The sequence below is a fragment of the Ovis canadensis genome, chromosome 22 (assembly GCF_042477335.2).
Source record: "Ovis canadensis isolate MfBH-ARS-UI-01 breed Bighorn chromosome 22, ARS-UI_OviCan_v2, whole genome shotgun sequence".
NCBI lineage: Eukaryota > Metazoa > Chordata > Mammalia > Artiodactyla > Bovidae > Ovis > Ovis canadensis.
Window position 1 is genome coordinate 36,114,295 of NC_091266.1, and position 23,309 is coordinate 36,137,603.

General features: G+C 40.5%; 1 protein-coding gene and 1 pseudogene across 7 annotated transcripts in view; one reads left to right on the top strand and one right to left on the bottom strand.

The window, feature by feature from the left end:
* The window catches only part of ENTPD7 (ectonucleoside triphosphate diphosphohydrolase 7), a 39,474-nt gene that overhangs the window by 13,528 nt on the left and 2,637 nt on the right, over nt 1-23,309 (top strand). The window contains exons 4-15 of one of the 7 annotated variants that reach the window (XR_011252066.1): nt 2,724-2,929; nt 3,177-3,327; nt 7,455-7,558; nt 9,410-9,466; nt 9,677-9,810; nt 11,318-11,484; nt 13,595-13,919; nt 15,593-15,678; nt 16,507-16,668; nt 18,489-19,350; nt 20,113-20,278; nt 21,785-22,811. Coding sequence is in view for 2 of the 7 variants with exons in the window: in XM_069567224.1 (XP_069423325.1) it covers nt 2,724-2,929; nt 3,177-3,327; nt 7,455-7,558; nt 9,410-9,466; nt 9,677-9,810; nt 11,318-11,484; nt 13,595-13,919; nt 15,593-15,678; nt 16,507-16,668; nt 18,489-18,720 (1,624 nt within the window). In the remaining 5 variants the exon portion in view is untranslated. Of the gene's footprint in view, nt 1-2,723; nt 2,930-3,176; nt 3,328-7,454; nt 7,559-9,409; nt 9,467-9,676; nt 9,811-11,317; nt 11,485-13,594; nt 13,920-15,592; nt 15,679-16,506; nt 16,669-18,488; nt 22,812-23,309 lie in introns of those variants that run through there. The other 6 variants (XR_011252065.1, XR_011252067.1, XR_011252069.1 and 3 more) reach the window with 6 other exon arrangements.
* Nucleotides 12,539-13,104, bottom strand: LOC138427897 (receptor-binding cancer antigen expressed on SiSo cells pseudogene; annotated as a pseudogene).

The window sequence follows — 23,309 nt, forward strand, 5'->3', positions numbered from 1 at the left end:
CCAACCTGTAAGAAACTCCACTTGTCAACTTTCAATGTAGTGTCAAAGGAGAATATCCACAGTAATCTAAAAAGGCTGTTGAAGTACTATTCCCGTTTCAAGCAACATTTATGTGAAGCTTGATTTTCCTCATATCCATCAGCTCAGGTCATTCGCTCAGTCATGTCCGACTCTTTGCAACCCCATGGACTGCAGCATGCCAGGCTTCCCTGTTCATCACCAATTCCCGGAGCTTGTTCAAACTCATGTCCATCAAGTTGGTGATGCCATCCAACCATCTCATCCTCTGTCGTTCTTCACATGCTTCGGTCAAAACAACTTATTATAACAGGTTGAGTACTGAAGTAAATATGAGAATCTAGCTATCTTCTATTAATTCAGACACTGAAGAGATTTGCAAAACTCTAAAACACCACCACACTCCTAACTTCTTTGTTTTAGAAAATAGTTATTTTTTGTAAAATTGGTTAATATGTATTGAATTTACTATTGTGTCTAAATTAATAAATATTTTAAATGTTCTATTTTCTAACATGGTAAATGTAGATGGATGTAATCCATGTATACAAAAGCTGTTTGGAGTTCACTAATTTTAAGACTGTAAAAAGGAGTCCTGAGCCCACAAATTTTGAGAACCAATGTACTGGGAAAAGTTATTCATTAAGTAGGAGGGGACAGGATACAGAATCTTGTCAAAGAGAGATAGAAAGAGTGGTTTTCAGAGATGGAAAGCAGATAAAGATCTGTGAAGTAGAATTGCTGATGAGAAATGAAAAGTCATTTCGGGCATGGATTATCTTGCCTGTTTCTTTTCTGTCTGTGGCACCCAGATGTCTGCCTAACTTTTCTGTGATAGAAGTGACCTGTTAAGAGTTGTTTGGTGGATTGTGAGCCCATTGCAGCCCAGTAATTTGATTAGAATGGGCAAGTTTGTGGTGGAACGGAATCTTTTAGACTGTAAACTTTCTAGTGTGAAACAGATTTTTACCATCTGCTTCACTTACCACAACTCTCCTATCCTATCCTATCCTATCCTATCTCATCTCCTTGACCCTATCCGATGCAGTAATTTACAGGGTTATGTGCATTTGTGCTAAGTTGCTTCAGTCATGTCCGACTCTTTGTGACCCTATGGAGTCAGACACAGCTGAAGCAACCTAGCACACAAGCTCAAATGTATGTTCCTCTCTTTTTTTAAAAAATGCATTTTGTGTTTTAGAATAGGAAAGGTACTCAGCCCTACTTTTTGATTTTAGAACTGTTTCTATATGGTCTTCTTTTCATCAAGTTTGCTTTCTGTCCAAAATAAGGAACTTTGTGTAGCAATGTGAAATCACCAGCAAACACAAACAAGATTGTTCTGGGGGAGGGGGCGGTATTACTTGGAAAAATTCACAGTATTCCTTTCAAGGTATTCATTCAATTATTAGCTCAATCTATAGTAATATTTATTCAAATTTCAAAGAATCTAGAAGACAAAATTTTAGTCTGCCTACCATGCATTGTATAATAGCACCAAGAAAGAGCTCTCCTTTATTTGAATAATGAGCTAAAAGCCATTCTCGCTGGTCTCCTCTTCAGATGAAACCTTTGAAAGAAGTCATCAGTGATGTTTGTACTTTTCAGGCCCTCACACTCTGAGGAAACTTTAATATTTATTTAATTTTTTAACTTTAATATTTATTGAAGTCTCACCACTCAGAAGAAGGATTTTACCAGCTTTTAGCCTTCTTTTCTTTCTGAACTTTTCAGCCCTTTCCCCCAGAGCATCTTCTGCTAGTTCTCCCTAGCCTTACCATGTAACCGTAAGAGCAGGGATAGTGGCACAGCACCTATCTGTTAGCACTGCAGCTGCGGACTGCTTAATACCCATTGCCTCTCTGAGGGTAGAGACTCCCAACTACCCTGATTTCCCAGATGAGGAAATTACCTGAGAGAAGTTAAGTAATTTCCTGACGGTCTCAAAGCATAGAAAGTGCTAGAGCTGAGACTCAAACCTTGGGGTTTCGATGGTAGCATCTTTACTTGTTCCATCTTCCTGCTGTCAGGCATCATTCTGCCATATTCTTCATGTTTATATAAAGAAAGTATAGATAAATAGAAATGAAATTAGGATTGCCTTAGTTATCTAGTGTGCGTAGCAAACCACCCTTAGTGGCTCAGTATTTATTCAGGCCTAGAAACCCTTTGCTGCTGCTGCTGCTGCATCGCTTCAGTCATGTCCAACTCTGTGCGACCCCATAGACGGCAGCCCACCGGGCTCCCCCATCCCTGGGATTCTCTAGGCAAGAATACTGGAGTGGGTTGCCATTTCCTTCTCCAATGCATAAAAGTGAAAAGTCAAAGTGAAGTCGCTCAGTCGTGTCCGACTCTTAGCAACCCCATGGACTGCAGCCCACCAGGCTCCTCCATCCATGGGATTTGCCAGGCAAGAGTACTGGAGTGGGGTGCCATTGCCTTCTCCAAGAAACCCTTTAATGCTTAGTAAAAGATTTGCTACCCTGGCCAGTTTACTCCCAAACTTCTAGTTATGTAATTTCAGTGTAAACCAGCTGTTGCGTCATGTATATCAGTAAATATGGTCAATATTATTTCATTCCTTTGTTAGGATGTGTAGTCCCATGTGCTTGGCACATGTAGCCACTTAATGAAGACTCGTGAACAGAAGAATTAAGTGGTGGTGCTATTCGCTTAACACTAGTTCCTCTTTCTGCCCGGCTTAGGTATTTGGCTCGAGTAGGAGATCTTGAAGCTACTGACACTGAAGACCCAGATCTGAATTATGGGCTTGTTGTGGACTGTGGCAGCAGTGGCTCTCGGATTTTTGTTTATTTCTGGCCAAGACATAATGGGAATCCTCATGACTTATTGGACATCAAACAGATGAGAGACCGAAACAGCCAACCAGTGGTTAAAAAAATCAAGCCAGGTACTAAATGGAATTTAAATCATTGTTGATCTCTTTTATCTGCTGCAGAAATGAGAGGAGAGAAGAGAAGAGGGAGAAAGCAAGCTACCCTTTTCTTCTGGAGATTCTGGATAATAGGAGGGATTCATTGTTGCCCTACTGTTATGAAATAAATAAATGATTAGGACCTAGACAGAACCTTATGGGATATCAGTCTTCTGAGTCTCTGTGATCTGCTCTTTAATGAAAGTATTTTATCTTATTTAAGGAATCTCTGCAATGGCAGACACTCCAGAACATGCCAGCGATTACCTTCGTCCTCTGCTAAGCTTTGCTGCTGCTCATGTGCCTGTGAGGAAGCACAAGGAGACCCCCCTTTACATCCTCTGCACGGCAGGCATGAGGCTTCTTCCCGAGAGGTGAGACACAGGAGGGTGGGTGGCACGAGAGTTGGAAGTGCGGTTTCATGCATTATTCTCTGTGGTTCCTAATCTGAAGGCGGGATGTGGGTACATCAAACAGAGTTGGCAGGTGGCACTAAAAGACTTCCTGCTCAAAATAGAGCAGAGCCAACCTACAACCCGTTATTTCACAATCACTTACCACACGTCCATGGCATTTGCTTCTTTGGGATCAATATCTATTTGAGATGGCTGTAATGATTTTTAGTTTTGATTAAGGGTTAGGACCAGCAGTAATGGTGATAACTTTGGATCATTATCTAGCACCTAGAAAGTGAAAGTGTTAGTCACTCAGTCATGTCCAACTCTTTGTGACCCCATGGACTGTAGCCCAGCAGGCTTCTCTGTCCATGGGATTTCCTAGGCAAGAATACTGGAGTGGGTTGCCATTTCCTTTTCCAGGGGATTTTCATGACCTGGGGTTCGAACATGGGTCTCCTGCACTGCAGGCTAATTCTTCACTAGGCAGATTCTTCACTGTCTGAGGCACCAGGGAAGCCCAGAGGGGAAGCATAATTTCACAAGGGTGGTAGGAAGGTCACCTGAGGGACTGGGTATCTGGGGGCTAGTAGGAGGGCTCTGGTAAGATTTGAGTTTTCTCTGTAACTTTGCCTGGCTTCCTGGTGACAGCTGGTGCTGCCTGCAAGCTCGGTCTCCATGGCTTGAGACCAGGTTTTTCATCACTTGTCAGGTAAGTTTTTTCCACATGACCTTGGCAGTTTAGCTTGGCATTTTTGTCACCTAATCCTAGAGGAGGAGGAAAAGGAAGAGGCAGCGGCTATACTTAGGTCTGATCCCTCCTTGTTTGTGATTTCTTCTCCCCTTTGACACCTCCCTGACCCCTCTACACTTACTGTGGTCTTGGGGTAGGTAGGAATGAGCCCCCTTAACTTGAGCATCCATCCTCCTGGAATGTCCACAGTCTCATAGTCATCAGTATTTTTTATTAGCTTAAATATTTTTCCTTGATAATTAGGAGTTCCCTTTGCACAGAACTTCATTTTGCATGTTTGGCCAACAGCAGTGAAAACCTCTGTCATGTGTATAGGGCCGCATTCAGCCTGTGCCAGACAGGCCACACAGTACAGTCTGTGCCAGTGTGTCTTTCAGTGCATTGCTCTCCTGCTGCTCAGGTGCAGACGTACTGGTTTCCTCTCTGGTTTACTGTTGAGAAGCCATTTGTCATCGTTAAAGGCCTTCTAGCTCCTTATTTTCACAAACATTTTGGTTTTAATTTTTTTGTTGTTTTTACTTATTTTCAAAACTGAAATTTATGATGTAGAACTTCACATCATTAAATTTTAAAAGCAAAACAAAAAAGTCATTATTCTACTGTCTTATCAAAACTGTTTCATTTTGTTCTATTCCTTTCTATCTGTACATCTATATGTAACTTCTACAAAATCGTTCTCATACTACACGTGCAGTTTAGAATTTTTGTTTTTGACAAAAGTAATACATCATTCTTCCCAGGTGATTTTCCAGGTGGCTCAGGGGTAAAGAACTCACCTACCAATGCAGGAGATGTGGGTTTGATTCCTGGGTTGGGGAAATCCCCTGGAGGAGGATATGGCAACCCACTGCAGTATTCTTGCCTGGGAATTCCCATAGACAGAGGAGCCTGGCAGTCCATGGGCTTGCAAAAGAATTGGATACAACTGAGCAACTAAACACCACCGCCACCACCGCCATTCAGAATTTTGCAAACCCTTGGGAGAGTGTGGATGACACACGTGGTGCCATATCATGGGTTCCGTGAACGGACTGAGGTCTCACAAACCAGGAAGGAGGTTGGCGGGCCAGAGGAAAAGCTGACTCAGAGGTCAGAAAGGCAGAGCCAACCAACAGGGCAAAGATTTGGCCACATTTTGTGAGCAAAGTGGAGCAAAGGAGAGGATTGCCCCATCTGCTGGCACTGCCCATCCTTTCCTCAGTCAGAGAAGTTTCTATTTAAACAAAACCACCCCATTAGCTCCACCCCATTTGTCTAAGATGTTCTTTGTCATCATGGAGCTCTGAATATTAATATTTATTTTATCTTAAGAATTTGTAAAGAACTTGCCTTTAACTTCTGTTTTGATCACCTCTTTTAATAATACCTAGATCTATCCTGGGCTTATGAAACCTCTAAGGTAGCTATAGTTGTTGACATAAGTGTAACAATCCCTGGAAGAACCTGTTTTATATAATTAATACTTTGTTACTTATTCGTATTTGTGAGAAATATTCAAAATGGGGGTGGATCACCTGTACTGTATTTTGGATTTATTAGCAGGATGTTTTATTTCTTTGCCAAAGGCCTAAACTAATAGAATTTATTCTACTGCCTTTTTATTTTGTAATAGAAATAGCTTTAAAGAACTACAAAGCGATATTATAAGAAAATTGTAAAGTGATAAGGAAAAAAACTTAATTATGGGAAATTTCAAATATATATAGAAGTAGAGGGAACAGTGTGTGACTCCCCATTTACTTACCACCCAGCTTGAGCAGTTGTCAACATTTTGCCATAGACATTTTTTTTTAAATAAAGAAGCAGTATTGAATTTTAGAAAACCAGTGTTCCGTCCTATCCTGTGAAATACATGAAGAGCGTTTTGTTTATTAACATAAATTGGGATAATATTATATATACTGTTTTCTAACCTGTTGGAACTGGAACTCTTTTCATGTCAATACAGGTAGATAGAAATTGACCTCATTTCTTTTTAACATCTGTATGCTATAACATTGTATGAATATACCATAAATTACTTAGCCAGTCACTACTGATGTACATACAGTTAGATTATTTCCAGTTTTTCACTGTTACAAGTAATGCTGCAGTATTTTTCTCCTTTGTATTCTTGTCTGATGACTTTCATGCAATAGCTGTCTTACAATACAGTTATTAGGTCACAGGTTTAAACACATTAACAATTTTGATACTAGTCCCAGATCACCCTTTAGAAAGATTCTACCAGTAATGTACATTTCAAACAGCAGAGTGTGTTGCTGCCCATTCTTCAACATCATCACCAGACCAGCAAGCCTTTGGATATTTGGGTGTTCTTTGGTGTCGTCTTTGAGTATGCTTACTGAAGCATATTCAGTAAGAATGGCAAAAATAGCACTTCTTGTTCCCTCTGTGAAGTTTTTATCTTTAAAATTTATTGTATATAACAATGAGCTTTTTAGAAACTATACTTGACATTATCTTGGGAAGTTATTATTTTAAATATAATTTTCACTTTCAAGGGCTAATAACATTCTTTACCAAGTCATGTTGACAACCAGTATAACCAGCAGAATATTTCTGTAATGAGTAATTTTTAAAATCCAAGATAATTACTCTTATTTTCAACCAGTATTGTCTCTAGATTCATATTACTACTTCTAGCTTTGTTTCTTGGCTTGTCCTTACCCGATCATACTAGTAACATAAAACTTTAGAGGACAGAATGGCCCTGTAGATACTAAGCTTCAAGCATCATCCCCAAATTATGACCTTTGGATTTTGGTCCTGCTCTGGCTTTTCCAAATGATAAGATTTTTATCAAGATAAAATCAACCCTTGAAATATGGAAAAGGAAATTTAAGAGTTTATGTAAAGCATCATATAAAAACTTGTGGGCCAAAGTCTTCTTCCTGTGTGGTGATGTGTTTCTGTGTTGTGTAAGATCTGAGGATGAGAGTGTGTTCCTCAGTTTAGCAGCCTCCTTTCATGGTGGTTAGGAATAGTGTAATTACATTTATTTTATAGATTATGAAACTGTGCTCCAGTTTCCTGCAGCTTATCCATACTTAGCCTGTGAGAGGCATAGAACCATAGTCTTATCTTTTAATACTTTTTGAATTGTAGCATTATATAAAAGATAAGTATTACTGTTACCATATTGCCTTTTAACAGGGAGGCTATGCTTTTGAGTAATTTTAAGACTTTGAAATTGAAGGGGGTACCAAACTGAAGCAAGGATCAAGTGGCTTGGGTCAGTGAACAGTGGGGTCTAATAAGGCTAAGTAGAAGGTCAAGTCGAGGCTGTTTGTGAGAAGAGGGTTTAACCATTAACTCTTTAGGGCTTTTTTTTTTTGGTTCTTCCTTGCAGGAAGCAGTTGGCTATCTTGGCTGATCTAGTGAAAGATTTACCTCTGGAGTTTGACTTCCTCTTTTCTCAGTCTCAGGCAGAAGTGATCTCTGGAAAGCAAGAAGGTACTGGGCCTTGAGCAGTGAAAGCTTGCGCTTGGGGTTTGTAGCTTTGGGGGGGAGTTGCATGCGTGGTGTCATGTTGCCCAAATGTGCCCTCTATGATGAATTATATTTCCGTTTCTTGAAAAACAGAAAATTGTTTGTCTTCTAGTTGCAGTTCACATTGAGGAACAGATTCACCTTTTTCAATCTCAGTTTTACATTTTTCAGTCCTAAAATTCCCATTAGGTTTTACTCCGTTTTTTTGCTGAGACTCTTTCTATTCACTGGAAGACTGCTCTTATGTCCTGGCTGTATAGCTGCCTTGGGGCTTCCCTGGTGGCTCAGACAGTAAAGAGTCCGCCTGCAGTGCAGGAAACCCAGGTTCAATCCCTGGGTCAGGAAGATCCCCTGGAGAAGGAAATGCCAACCCGCTGTAGTATTCTTGCCTGGAGAATCCCGTAGACAGAGAGGAACCTGGTAGGCTACAGTCCAAACAGTCACAAAAAGTCAGACACAATAGAGTGACTGAACATTTTTCATAGCTGCCTTATTTGATAATTCCAACACCTGTGTCATCTCAGGGTTGGCATTTTTTCCCTTATGGGTTGAGATTTTCCTAGTTCTTTGTCAAGTCGTTTTATATGGTATCCTAGATATTTTGAGTATTACATTGTTAGACCGTGGGTTTTGTTTCAGTCATAAAGGGAATGTTAATTTTTTTGTCTTAGCAGACTGGTTAGGTTCAGGCCTGAACTTTTGACCTGCTTTCTGTGGACGGTGATTCTTTTGATTCTGGCACTGAGATTAGGATTTGTCCTGTGTGTGTGCCAGCCAGTGACCAATCTGCACCTAGGCACAGCCCATACAAATGGATTGACTAGCCAGTAGGTCAGTTCTCAGAACCTTTGATATGTTTAGAGTCAGATCACATATGTGAGCCCAGGAATTCCTACACCACCTCATTCGCAACTCTCCACTATCTCCCCAAGACTGTCTGGTTCCCTGCAGCTCACTTTCATGGTCCTTCGGTAGGAAGTCAGGGGTTTACTTTGCCCAGTGTGCCATGCATTTCCCATGACTGCATCTGTATCCAGGGCTAAATGGTAGAGGACAGAGGGAGAAAAGTGAGCAATAGGACTTTGCCTCAACTCTTGAGGCCATGGCTCCTCTGGCCAGAAAGGGTCCATACTCCTCAGAGATGGGCATCTCCCTAGTCTCTCCCTGTGCCGATGCAGGATCGCCTGGAGTAGCAGAGAACCACCTTTTTCAGAAAGCAAGGGACTCCCCCCGGCCCTCCCTTCTGAACCTTTGGAGTCCCCTTTTCTGGTCCTTGGACCCCAAAACAGGGCCTTGTAGTTCTTTCTGTGCATATCTGGTTTTGTATTTCAAGCTGGTTTTCAGTCCAGGCCAGACAGTATCTGAGGGGGGAAAATGGGAAACTTGCTGCAATTTTGGTGGTACTTGAAAGTCTCATGTCTACCCCAGCGTGCCTTCTGTCATTTACTTTCAGAGTCCTCAGACAGCTGCTCTGTACATTCTATCCAGAGTTTATACTTTATTCAGTGGGGGGACAGGGCGAGTGTGGTTAATTAATTCTGTCTTGCCCAGAGCTAGAACTCCCCAAGATTTACATCTTTTATTTATTTTTACACATTAATTCCTATTCATTATAGGAAATTTAGAAAATGCAAATAATTTTAAAAGGGAAAAACATCACCAGATAAAAAATTTTAAATTCATACACTAAGAGTGTGGAATAAAATACTATGATCACTTTTTTTCCAGGAAAAGGGGGAAAGAGCAGCTGTGGAGAGGTGTACACATGCTATTACAGTAGAGAATTAAGCAAGGGCTTTTATGTTTCTTACTTAGGGGTTTATGCATGGATTGGAATCAACTTTGTTTTGGGAAGATTTGACCATGAAGATGGTGAGTGATACTGTCTTCTTAAGACAGTTCTAAGGGCTGAAGATTTATGTCATAACCAATCACTAGCATGTAAGTGCTAATTCTGATTTCTTTTTTCCTTCTTTTTTCAAAACTTAACATGCTTCTTTTATTGCTTTTTAACTTTCCTCATTTATTTCAGTCCCAATTTGCTTTCTTTTATTGCTTTTTAACTTACCTCATTTATTTCAGAAGCTGATGCTGAGGCTCCCCAGGAATTGGTGACAGGACGCAGGAGGACAGTAGGGATACTGGATATGGGAGGAGCCTCTCTCCAAATTGCTTATGAAGTTCCTACCTCAACTTCTGTCCTTTCTCCACAAGAGGTATTTTACTTTTTGGGGAAATTCCGTTGCTAGGAATGCCCATCTTTGAGAAGGAAGGGTACTATGTTTTGACTTAGACCGACTGTCCTAGGTCCATATATTGCTTCAGATCATTGCTGGCTTATGTAATCTTGGGTCAGTTACCTCTCTGAGCCTCAGTTTCCTCATGTATAAAAAGAGAATAGTAGTTATCTATTTCATAAAGTTGTTAGTATGAAATAATACCACTTGTATAAAGTACTTAACAAGCTGCCCAACATGTAATAAAAGCTATTAAATAGCTATTTTAGCTATTATAATTATACTACTTATCTGGAAGAGTTGCCTGAGGATTAAACATGATAATATAAATCCCAGAGTACAGTATTTGAAAAATACTTATTCATTAGATGTTATTCCCTTTCTTTTAGATGGAATTCCATCTTGTGCTTGTTATTCCTTGCCTTACTAGAACGTAAAGAATGCATTTTGAGGGAGAGGTTTTATCATTCAGAAGAAAAAGAAATAAAACATTTTTCAGCACCTAGTATGTGCAAGACATAAGACATGTTACACTGCCCCCAAAGCTTGTGATCTATCAGTGGAGACAGCCTGTGATAACAGGCAGACCACGACAGTTCTATAATTTGATCTAAACTGGGGTTTCTCCTCATTGGCACAATTGGCATTTTGGGCTGAGTAAGTCTTTGTTGTGGAAGGTTGTCTGGTGCATTGTATGATATTTCACAGCATCCTTGGCCTCTATCAGATGTCATAATGCCCCTATATCCCCCAAACTCTCAGTTTTGACAAGTAAAAGTGTCTTCAGACACTGCCAGTTGCCCCTGACGGTGCAAAATCACCTCTGTTTGAGCATCTTGGGTCTAAACAGAGAGCCACGGCAGTGTGGGCACTGACAGCGTGAACCACATTCACAAAGGCTTGAGTAGGTGCCTTCCATGCTGCCTTCATGGAAAGGAAGGTATTTACCTGGTCCTTGGATGATAGCAGCCCTTTGCATAGTGGAGGTTAAGGGAAGGCCATCTGTACGGAGGTGACAGTATGCACAAAAGCACAGAAAAAACAGCAAAGAGCCCAGAATGTCCAGGGAATTATGAATAGCCTGTTGTAGTATGGGGTTTTTAAGTGTGGTAATAGGGAATGCTGGGAAGTGATAAGATAAAGTTAAATCATGAGTAGTTTTGGGAGCCATGCTAGGGGATTTGGCTTTTTTATCTGTAGATAGGAACAAGCAAACATTTTTGAGTAGGGCGGTCATACGGGTTTAAGTTTCATCATCTGTGTAATAATTAAACTCTAAAAGTCACCAGCTCTGAAGTTCGTGACTATGTTAATCGTGTGACAAGGTTAGGGTCATTTTATGTCTTTGTTTAAAATAGCTCTATGAAGATGAAAGAATAACACAAAATGTCTTAAAGAGTAGTCATAGCAAATGAAACCTGGTGTATTAGCAATGTCATACCTTTCTAGAAACCAAAACTAAAATTTCTTTTACATCATATCGCAGGAAGAAGCTGCGAAGATCTTGCTAGCTGAGTTCAACCTGGGCTGTGATGTGCAGCACACTGAACACGTGTATAGGGTTTATGTCACGACCTTTCTGGGTTTTGGGGGCAACTTTGCCCGGCAGCGCTATGAAGATCTTGTATTGAATGAGACTCTTAACAAGAACAGGTATGCTTGACATGGGATCTGTGATTCTGAAATAGAATGTTGGCAGGCTGCAGATATTTGGGAGAAATGGTTATATCCTACCAAGATATTAATAGATATGTCCTTGCTTCCTCCTTCCTCGCCACCCCTGCCAGTGGGGTAGCTTTGTATTGTCGTTCAGTCGCTCATTTGTGCCCAGCTCTTTGCGACCCCATGGACTGCAGCACACCAGGCTTCCCTGTCCATCACTGTCTCTCGGAGCATGTCTATTAGTAGTCCCATTTGATCTTCATCGGAGTGCCTTCTAATCTTTGTTATTAGGACTTAGAAAAGCACAGTGGCTTATTGCAGTGACTTCTTGCTATGCCCATCTTCAGACATGGCATCACAGGATAAGTGAGATCAATTAAGTCATTAATTTAAATTGTGTAGTATAACATAGCTTCCAGAAGTTTCTTCCACATGGAAGTGCTCAGAATCTGTTTGCCAAATTACAGTAGAGTTGCCTTTTACGTGGGACTTAAAGATTCCATAGCATGCATAAAATATTCTCTAAGTCCAGAGTATACACTTTTTCCTCCAGCACTGGACTGATCACTGATTCTTCATTTGTGTGCCAGATGAAGTATTTAAACCGTAGAATAATATAGTTGTGGGGTTTTTAGTATTTAAAATTCTTTGTATCATCATGCCCATTAAAGGACAGCATAATAGAGAACAGAGTTCTTTTCCACCATGAAACTATTCACCCCCATTTGTTTAGCTGGAAACAATAGCTTGAAAAGGTACTGGTGTATCCCATTTGTAATTGTTTCTCTACAGCAATCAATTGTCTTATACAGGGAGTGTGTTAGACAAAATATTGTCTCAAGTCTTTTGTTTTTCTGAGTCTCAGCTCCTAAGAGTTCAGGGTGCTTTGGGAGAAGTCTGTTATTCGGATGATTGATGAATGCATTAAAATCAAGCAGCGTGTTTGTGTTCTGAAGATACTCTTACGTATCCAGGCCTCCATACAAGTGTTGCTTGGCCTAGAGCTCAGATGGCTCCCATTGGCACCGTGGTATCTGAAGAACAATTACGGTGGAAGTTTCACACCAATTTTGTTTTGGTCCTTCTTCATTAGCTGCTGTGCTTCCTTTTCCGTTTTCTTCCTTTGTTGTTTTGCTCCTCCTTTATATCTGCCTGCTGTTTTCTGCTGCTTCAGAACAGGCCTGCATCATCTTCTCATGCGTCAGTTTTTTCTCATTATGTATCTAAGTTAGCTAATTCAGAAGACTGATTACTCATCTTGTGAAGCTGCTAATGTATAGAGAAACCTGTGCTTCCTACGATGTTAAAACTTAATGTTTCTCTCTTTCTGATAATTTTCTGAACTTTCCTTACAGGTAGTGTCACATCCTCAAAACAGGCTCCGCTTGTTCCAAAGCATTTTGTTGTGTTGCCACATTCCGTCCTTCAGCCTTTACACGTGTGTGTGCATCTTCATCCACAGTTGTCTTAGGAATTGATGAATAGTTCATTGTATTTGGCAAACTACAGTTGTATTTGGTCTGCACTTAATTTCCTTTGGCCAGATCTGCATATTAATCTCTCATTGCCGGACAAGTAGACTTGAAATAACCAGAGCTGTGTGATGGCCATTGTGGGAATCAAAACTTAGCCCTCCCTCCCCCGCAGAGCTGGGCATGTCCTGGGTCACTGTTGCCATCCATCACCACTGCACCACTGCCAGGGACTGTCCTCAGGACAGTCCTCAGCCCTTCCCACTTCACCTCCTCCCAGTTGTCTCTTGGAACATTAAAACTGTGATCAGCATGGTGAAATCTTTTCACTTTTAAGAGGCAAGTGGTAATGAAGGCCAGATGGAGAATAGCAGATTCGCATCTCCAGTTTCACTATATATTGGGAAATATGTGTGTTGACTAAAAGACTGAACAAAATCACTGCCATATTTCTCTTTCTTTTTCTAAATTGAATTTGCATAATTTAAAAGTTCGTGTGATGCAACTAAGTGATAATGCTCATCCTTGTGTTTAGGACTGTCATGTAGAAGAATAACAAGACCTCTGGGAAGCATCTTTGAGGAAGCTGGGTGCAGTAGTGATGTGTTTTGTTTTTGTTATTGTGACAGGTTGCTGGGCCACAAGACAGGTCTGAGTCCCGACAATCCTTTTCTGGATCCCTGCCTGCCTGTGGGACTCACAGATGTGGTGGAAAGGAACAGTCAGGTCCTGCATGTCCGAGGACGAGGGGACTGGGCGGCTTGTGGGGCCATGCTGAGCCCGCTGCTGGCTCGCTCCAACACCAGCCAGGCCTCACTGAACGGCATCTACCAGTCGCCCATTGACTTCAACAACAGCGAGTTCTATGGTTTCTCCGAGTTCTTTTACTGTACAGAGGATGTGTTGCGCATCGGTGGCCGCTACCATGGGCCAACATTTGCCAAGGCTGCTCAGGTACATTATTAATAATAAAATGACTCATGCTGGCAGCAGCCATTTATTGGATGCCTAACTTTGTACCAGACGCCGTGCAAACGGCTTTGCATGTGTGAGCTCACTGGCTTCTTGGCAGGAGCCCTGTGAGCCCTTATTTTACAGACGAGGAGGTGAACTTAGAGAAGTAACCTGCTATGCTCTACTGCCTGCTAGTTAATTAATCTTAGGTCTCCATGAGTGTCCAGTTACCAAAATTACCACCCAGATCTAATGTTGTCATGGTGGCTAATGGTTTTTCCTCCAGCTTGCCAATAGTCTTGTTTAATGTTTGTGGACAAAGTGTGATCTCCAGATATTTTCCCCTTACTGGGTGTTCCCAGGTGTAAATGCTTTTGGAGATGATGTCACACAGGTGGGCAAGTCCACTTTTGTTTTCTTACCTTGAGCTTTTAAGAGGCCAGTATGGACAGGTAAAAGTTTAGCTAGTATTCCACAGTTCCTGTTCCTGTTCAATTTGGACTCGTCTCTTTTTCATTTTTGAATATTTTTCTCTTTTAGCAGAAAAACTTATGGGGAGATCTGTCCCCTCCCTCTGTCTTCTTCAATTTCTCTTAGTATAAGGGCTTTCAGAAGAAATAATATATGTAGTATATGTACTGTTCTGTTCCCTAAAGGCAGTCCCTAAGAAATATTGAGGAAAGCCTGGTTTGTGTTTGCCCTTTCCTCTCCAGCCTCCAGGAATACTGTCATATTTCCTTTCCTTTCCAACGTTCCCTAACTGTCCATGGCCTGAATCTTACTCTCATTTTAAAATTTCTTCAAATCCTTTTCCCTTGAACACCATAGGACTCAAGTTATTACTTGCCCAAACTGCTAGTGGCTTAATATGTTCTCTTTCTCAGGGTAAAGATGATTTTGTTCTTTGTTTTTTTTTAACCTTGACTCAACTGTTATATTCCCAGTGGCATCTTCCTTGGCCATCCTATGCAGAATTGCAGCGCTCCCCAATAGTACCCTTTTCCCTTTCCTGCTTTATTATCTTTCCCATGAGCACTTATGTTATCTGACACACTCTTTGTCTATATGTGTGTGTATGTATGTATGTATGCATGTATATTTGGTTATTGTCTGCCCCCCCCCACTAGAAGGTAAGCTTCATAAAAATAGAAATTTTTGTTTTATTCACTGCTAGAGCCACAAAGTAGACATTCAGGAAATACTAGTTTATTAAACAAACCAAAAGGAATGATTCCTTTGGTGAGAATTAGAAGGAGACAGGCCAGTGATAGATGTTTGACCATTCTGTTCCATCCGTTTGACTTGTTCATGTCAGTCGTATATAGGGTAGAATGAAGCTGTCTTTGGCTTTTGATGTTGCTACTCCCGGTCCTAACCTTACCCATCTCTAAAGCTTAAGAGGCTCAGGAGCCATGTCAGGCTGGCTTTGTATGGACATGGAGGCAACAGGAATAAAAAGGAGTATTCCTACGCCACTCAAGTCACCTAGTGGCCTGAGTTCAAGGACTTGCCTTGCCCAGGACCTGGCACAGTGTTAAATGACTGAATATACCATTTCTGTTTTCCTGTTAACTAATAACCCACAAGTAACTTTGGAAATGGAAAACTGACTATAGGGGAATTACAGAGTTTACCTCCCATTTCATGTTGCATCATTTCTCTGTTTGTTCCAGGATTACTGTGGCATGGCTTGGTCAGTACTCACTCAGAGATTCAAGAATGGCCTCTTTTCATCACATGCAGATGAGCATCGACTCAAGTAAGTAACTGCCTTTTCTCCTTTAGGTGTGGCCTTAAAATGTATGAACAATGAGTGAGAGAGAGTGACAGTACAGATTAGATTTACACTGAAAGAGAATTTGGTTATTTTAGATTTTGATTTTCTGAAGGGTAGAGGCCAAAATAGTGAACTTACTTTACTGAATCCAAGGGAGACAGACTGGTGGTGACCAAAAAGTGTTTTCTACAAGTGGTTTGGAATCAAAAGTGGTGGTCTTTTTAGTTTTACATTTTTATTAAAATGTCAAACATGCAGAAAAGTAGAACAGTAACAGAAACACGCGTGTAACTGTCACCTAGTTTCAATAAATATCAATATTTTGCCAGTTTGGCTCATCAGTCCTCCCATTTTGTAAATGTTTTAGTTAAAAATTTTAAATGAAAATAGAACAGTATAATGAACTCCTGAGTACCTATCACCCAGCTTCTCTTCTATCAGCTGTCAACTCCTAGCCCTTCTTATTTCATCTATTTTCCTACCCCACAAATTGGTTCTTTTGAAACAAATCCCAAACATCATATAATTACATTTGTAGATATTTCAATGTGCTCTCTGAAGGTAAAGGTTGTTAGGGGAAAAAAAGAAAGCAAAAGAAAAACATGGTCACAGTAGTGTTGTTGCCTTGCTTGGAGGTGTGCCTCATTTTTGCAGGCAGCTTGAAGATAAGGTAGGCTCAGATTTGGCTCCACCTAGAGGTGAGGAAGGTGAAATGGGGAGAGAGGGGTCTTTTTGACAGTGAGAATATGCATAAAGCATTAGGTTTTTTTTTTCTTTTTCTTCCTTTAAAAAATTATTTTTTTCACACAGATATCAGTGTTTTAAGTCGGCTTGGATGTACCAAGTTCTTCATGAAGGATTCCACTTTCCCTATGACTATCCAAATCTGCAGACAGCACAGCTGGTCTATGACCGAGAGGTTCAGTGGACGCTGGGAGCCATTCTGTATAAGACACGCTTCTTACCACTCAGGTAAGTGGACTGACCAAGAATCTTGAGCTTAGAGGATGGTAGTTGGTGCCTCAAAATAGGTTTCTTAAGTGACCGCTCCCTCAAAAAGAGAAACAAAAGCCATCCACCATGAGAATAGGGGCCACCCTATTCCCATTCCCCTTATTACTGCCGTGTGAAACTGCTGTTACTTACCACATATGTTGAAACAGAAGGAAGTCTTGAGAATTATTGGTCTGGAGTCTGTTCTTTGTAATGTCGGGAATTCAGTAATTTTTTACTTTTTCCCCTGCTTTGCTGCATGACTTGTGGGATCTTAGTAACCACGGATCCAACCCACACCCTGTCCTTGGCAGTGAAAGCGCCAAGTCCTAACCACTAGACTGCCAGGGAATTCCCAGGAATTCAATTTTCTTTATCTACAACAAATCAGTCTTTATAATTGAGCTCTCATAAACAACTTCTAAGATACTGACTGATGAACTAAAGTTACTCTGAAACTATCTCTGACTCGTTTAGTCGTGTCTGACTGTTTGTGACGCCATGGACTGCAGTACGCCAGACTTCTCTGTCTTTCACCATCTCCCAGAACTTGCTCAAACTCATGTCCATTGAGTCAGCGATGCCATCTAACCATCTTGTCCTGTGTTATCCTCTTCTCCTCCTGCCTTCTCTTATTTCCCCGCATCAGGGTCTTTTCCAATGAGTTGGCTCTTCGCATCAGGTGGCCAAAGTACTGGAGCTTCAGCATCAGTCCTTCCAATGAATATTCAGGACTGATTTCCTTTAGGACTGACTGATTTGATCTCACATCTGACTAAAGAACCAGTGTATGCTGTTCCTATACAGCAGTCTTTCTTGGTGGCCAAAATCACTCTCGAGATCGTGTCATTGACTTGGATGGCTTTTGGGTGAGCCAGAACAAAGGACATGAGATGCATTTCGGGGATGTCTTGCTCTTATGTACCATAAGATATTTGGGATCATTTTTAGGTGCTCTCTCTTCTGGACTATTTCAGATGAACTCTTAATCTTTGGTGCCTGTTTCTTTAAACTCAGTACTGTCACAAGCCAGGTGAGTGAGAGAAGTGGGAAACTGGAGAGCATGTGCCCCAAACAAAAGGCTGATAACTGTCGTGCAGAAGTGCTGTCCCAGCATCTCCCAGCTCTCCTTGATCAATAGAAGCCAGAAGTCCACATTTTATATGTAGTCTTTCTGTTTGGAGATTCACATTTTTAAAAAAAACACTGCAGGTCAAACAGAATGAAAATGGATTGGGTATTTGGACTACAAGAGAAGAGCTTCTCTTTTAGATAGACAGACCATTGCATTTAGGTTTACATGTCTCTATTTTTTCTTCAGATTACAATTAGTTAAGTGACATCTTTCTCTGGATATATCCTAAACTCTCAGGAAGCATAGCAACTTTTTTTTTTTTTTTAATACTTAGATATACTCTGATTTCTTGAATAGTTTCAGGGGCCACCCTATTCTCATTAGTACCGTATTTACCAACTGTGTAGGCTAAGGTGGTATGGGGGTCACTGTTAAGACATTTTACAGATGACCAGTCTTGGTCTTAACTATTCACTTTTTTGGCTTCTCATTTTGTCATCTGATTTTAGAAGGGGATAGAGGCTCCCTCTAGGTCAGGGAAAGGAAGATACAGGAGGAATCTGGGCCTGGGGACATGTTTCAGCTTTGCTTGCTCTGTGGAGCTGGTGTTATAGCATGTTTGCATGGATGGAATAAATGGGATAAAACCACTGGACCTTTTAAATTGGCATAAATATTTCTCTCTGAAATTAACAATCCTTTCCACCTTCAACTTCTTGTTTAGGGATCTACGGCAGGAAGGTGTCCGACAGGCCCATGGTAACTGGTTCCGTCTCTCCTTCGTCTACAACCACTATCTCTTCTTCGCCTGTATCCTGGTGGTGCTGCTGGCCATCATCCTGTACCTTCTGCGGCTACGTCGGATTCACCACCGACAAACTCGAGCCTCAGCCCCACTGAACTTGCTGTGGATCGAGGAGGTGGTGCCCATGATTGGGGTACAGGTCGGGCCATGAGGCTGGGCAGGTTCAAGGAAAGCTCAAATACCCCAGAACTGCTGCCCATCGAATTCCACCGCTTTCTGGTACTGGCCTCAGATGCTGCTTTGCCTGACTTTGTGGATATTTGGCCTTGGAGTTTCTACTTCAATATCTACTTTAATTCCTTCTCAATATCCAGGTCCTCTTCTCTGAAGAGAAGCTGTAATTTAGTCTGTGAAGAACTAAATGAGAGATTGGTGCTAACAAAGGGGACCAACTTTAGTCCAATTGAAGCATGCTTCTACTTCTTTATCTGAGAGATCTGGTGTGCTCCTGGGACCGAGACTTTTCTCCCCTTGCTTTAAGCATGAGGTTCAGCATTGGGCACGCTGAAAGCCTAGCTGAAACCAAACTTGGACCATCTGATTCAAAGCCGAAGACATTCTACCAAGTGCAGCAGCCCCTTCTTTCTCTGTAACAGAGATATCGTTTATGTGGAGATCCACAGCCTTTAATAGGGATCCAAGATTTTTGCAGATCAGCGGAACAGATAAGAATTTCCAGGCAACCAAAATAACACAACTTCTCTGCTTACTCGACAAAGAAGCCACTGTGGATGTGGCTCAAGATCCCTGACATCCTGTTGCTGATACTAGATTTTAAAAGGTTAGGACCCTTTCTAAACAAGTGGTCCAGTGAAGATTTTAACAATATATTTTCTGATGCCTCGTATGACCAGAATTGAAAATTTTTCCATGTCTCTGTGGCTCTGAGGCTGTTTGGGCATTAATTTTTCTTTTTGAGCCTTAAGGGTGCTTATAGGGATGGAGAAACTGGGATGGAGAGTGGGGACCTGGATTTGTCTGGTCACTGTCCTCTTGGCTTGTTTTTACAAGTCCTTACATGGGAAGATTCAAGAAGAGTTCTTTTATTTCACTGCTAAGATCAATATGTAGTTTGGGAAGGGATGCATTTGGGTTGTTTTTAAAGAAGGAAAGAACAGTATCAGGAGAGCGGGCCAAGGCAATAAAATCCAAGCTCTTATTTATTAATGTTTTTCTGAGAAATAGTTTTCTCAGTTGGGCTCTTGGAATATTTGAAAAGAAGCAAATCACAAACTTTGGAATAGACAGATAAATCTGTTAATAATCCACCTGGCAACTTTCAGGATATTTCCTAAGAGATTTCTCAGTCATAAACAGCATTTCCATTAATGGGGACAGGGGAAAAGCCATAGTAATTCCATTTTTATCCACTACCCTTCAGGATCTTTGCTTCCTCTCTGCATTTAGCCTTTAAATTGCACAAGGATTTCTTTCTCATCCCCCATGGAACCTTCTTTATACTTTAATCTTTCCTCTGTGTAGCCTTAAATGTCCTGCTTAAGAATATGCTCCCAAAGTTAAAATAGTTTTCTTTTTTTGTCAGCTTTGAGTTCTAGGATTACAAGAGTAAGGGAAAAGTCCTTGACTTAAAGGAAAAAAAGTGGAATTCTTAAAAAATAAATTTCATACTGAGAGTAGAAAGGAGTTAAGTGCTTCATAAAACCAAGAAAAATAAATCCAGATCCTCCTGGAAATAAACTGAGATGAAAGTAAGTATACTTAAAGTAGGTGAAAAGATGATGAGTCTTGAATCATTTTCAAATTAGATAAAAATGAATCCCGCAGAGTCTTACAGGTTCCTTTGGAAGAACTTTTAACTTTTCATTAGGGCTTATGTCTCAGCAGTTTAATTTTTAAGATTTCTAAGTTGCCTTGATTTTTTTTGACTCATCTTTGTGTCTGTACTGTGAGCGAGCCCTTGCCTTATGAATGCTGCTTATAAATAACATCATAGTATGTTTTTGCTAGCCATTGCCTACTCAGGTAACTCTTTTCCCTCACCTTCATTTCCAGATACTATTTTTGGATTTCTTATTTTCTTGTGTGATCTACTCAATGATCTTCTCCAAAGCTACCTAGCTGGCTAACAGTGATCACATTTGTGTGCTCAGAATGAAATTGAAGCATGGAGGAGGCAGTGATCAGTCCAATTTGAAAGCTCTTATTAAGTTATTCTTCATCCTGGTTATGATGATAATAACTACCATTTGCAAAGCACTGATTATGTACCAGACACTCCATTAATAATTTTATGTATGTTATTTTCATCATCATAACAACCTTTCAGATTGGTATTGTTCTTTTTATAATTGAGAAACTCAGGATACTTGTTTATCTTTCCACATAAATGTATTTCTTATTCATAATTTAATTAGTCTGGTTTTTTTAGTGTATTTTATCATGTTTATTATTTTATCTAGGCTTTATTATAATGAATAAGGCATCTGAGTTCCATGGTATAAAAATGAGGACAAGTTTTTGTCATACCCCTCAGAAAAAGATAATTTGCTGTTGGTTCTGGCTCCTGTGCTGCTTCCACTGGTCCCAGTTAAAAAAATTTTAAAGGAAATCTTATTCACTAGAAACAGAAGCCATTTATCCCTTGCTGAGGATAAATGGTGAGGGCCAATAACTTCTATATATTGCTTTCTCAAAATGAAATACTCTTGCATATAGAATCACACAGCCTTATCTTTTAACCCTCTTTTTGCCCTCAGTTTTTCAAGGTATCTATTTGCATTTCTGCATTCTGAGTAGTTTTCATGTGAAAATGATCATGATTTCATAAAATTCACATTCCACTAGTTTCTCTGAATCTTGCCAAGCAATCTTCCTTACAACAGTAACAGCAAACCTAAACTATTTCAGTGTTTTAATAGGTCAGAAGTGTCAAAATTTAGTCAGTGGTTTATAGGAGCAAGGCTTATTATTCTTTATGCAGGCACAACCCATCACTTTTCTGAATTCTTATCATGAATTATTCTTATCACCTAATTATTTGGCATTACATTCACTTAAGTTGCAGTTAATTCTAATCCAAATTTTATTGGGTTGGTGCAAAAGTAATTGCGGTTTTGCATTTTTGAAATTTGCTGTTTGATATTGGAATACATTCTTAAATATGGTTATGTTATATATCATTTTAATGCACATTTTTTGCTTTCTTTTTTTTGATAATGACTTATTACTTGCTGTTTATATTTATTTTAAACTAGGGAAATGATGTTAATTAGTCAAAAAAGCAAACTGGAGCAATTCTTTGATTCAAGTTGAAAATGAGTTGTAAAACAGCAGAGACAACTTGCACCGTCAGCAATGCATTTGGCCCAGGAACTGCTAACAAATGTAGAGTGCAGTGGTGGTTCAAGAAATTCTGCAAAGGAGACCAGAGTCTTAAAGATGAGGAGCGCAGCAGCCAGCTACTGGAAGTTGACAGTGACCGGTTGAGAGGAGCGTCGAAGCTGACCCTCTTACAGCTGCATGAGAAGTTACTTTGGAATTCAGTGCCAGCCATTCTGTGGTTTGGCATTTGGGACTGGCAGCAAACGGGAAAGGTGAAGAAGCTCAGTAAGTGGGTGCCTCATGAGCTGGCCACAAATCAAAAACTGTTGTTTAAAAGTGTTGTCTTCTCTTATTCTGTGCAACAACAACAAACCATTTCTCAATCGTACTGTGATGGGCGACAAAAAGTGAATTTTATATGACAACCAGCGATGACCAGCTAAGTGGTTGGACTAGAAGCAGCTTCAAAGCACTTCCCAAAGCCAAACTTGCACCAAAAAAAGGTGGTCTGCTGCCAGTCTGATCCACTACAGCTTTCTGAATCCCAGAGAAACCATTTCCTCTGGAAAGTATGCTCAGCAAATCGGTGAGATGCATCAAAAACCGCAACAGCTGCAGCAGGCATTGCTCAACAGAAAGGGCCCAATTCTTCTGCATAACAATGCCTGACTGCACATCGCACAACCAATACTTCAGAAGTTGAACGAATTGAGCTACAAAATTTTGCCTCATCTCACCATATTCACCTGACCTCTCACCAACCACTTCAAGCATCTCAGCAACTTTTTGCAGGGAAAATGCTTCCACAACCAGCAGGAGGCAGAAAATGCTTTCCAAGAGTTTGTCAGATCCTGAAGCATGGATTTTTATGCTACAGGAATAAACAAATTACTTCTCATTGGCACAATTTGTTGATTATAATGGTTCCTGTTTTGATTAATAAAGAGCTGTTTGAGCTTATAATGATTTAAAATTCACGGTCCAAAACCGCAGTTAAGTTTGCACCAAATTAATACCATCTCTCTATACTTTAGCTCCTTGAATTGATTTTCCTTGGTCTAGGAAATTTTAATCACTTTCCACCAACCTTCTATTTATTCTTCCAATATTATCCAAAGTATTCTGCCTTTGTCCTCCTTAGCCCAAGTGCTTTCTTTGACTTCAAAGGCCTTGTTGTTCAGTCGCTAAGTCATGTCTGACTCTTTGCGCCCCATGGACTGTGGCACACTAGGCTCCTCTGTCCACCATCTCCCCAGTTTGCTCAAATTCATGACCAAAGGCTTTTGGCAATGATTATCAAAATGTGGTTGACTGAGTCTGCCATGCACTTGCTAAGCTAGTCATTTTAGGCATTAACATTTATTATCATGTCCATATTTATGAGGTACAGTAACTTCTCACTGGTTATGGATTCTTGCCCTGGTTTTGTCATTATGTAGCTCAGGAACCCCAGGCAAG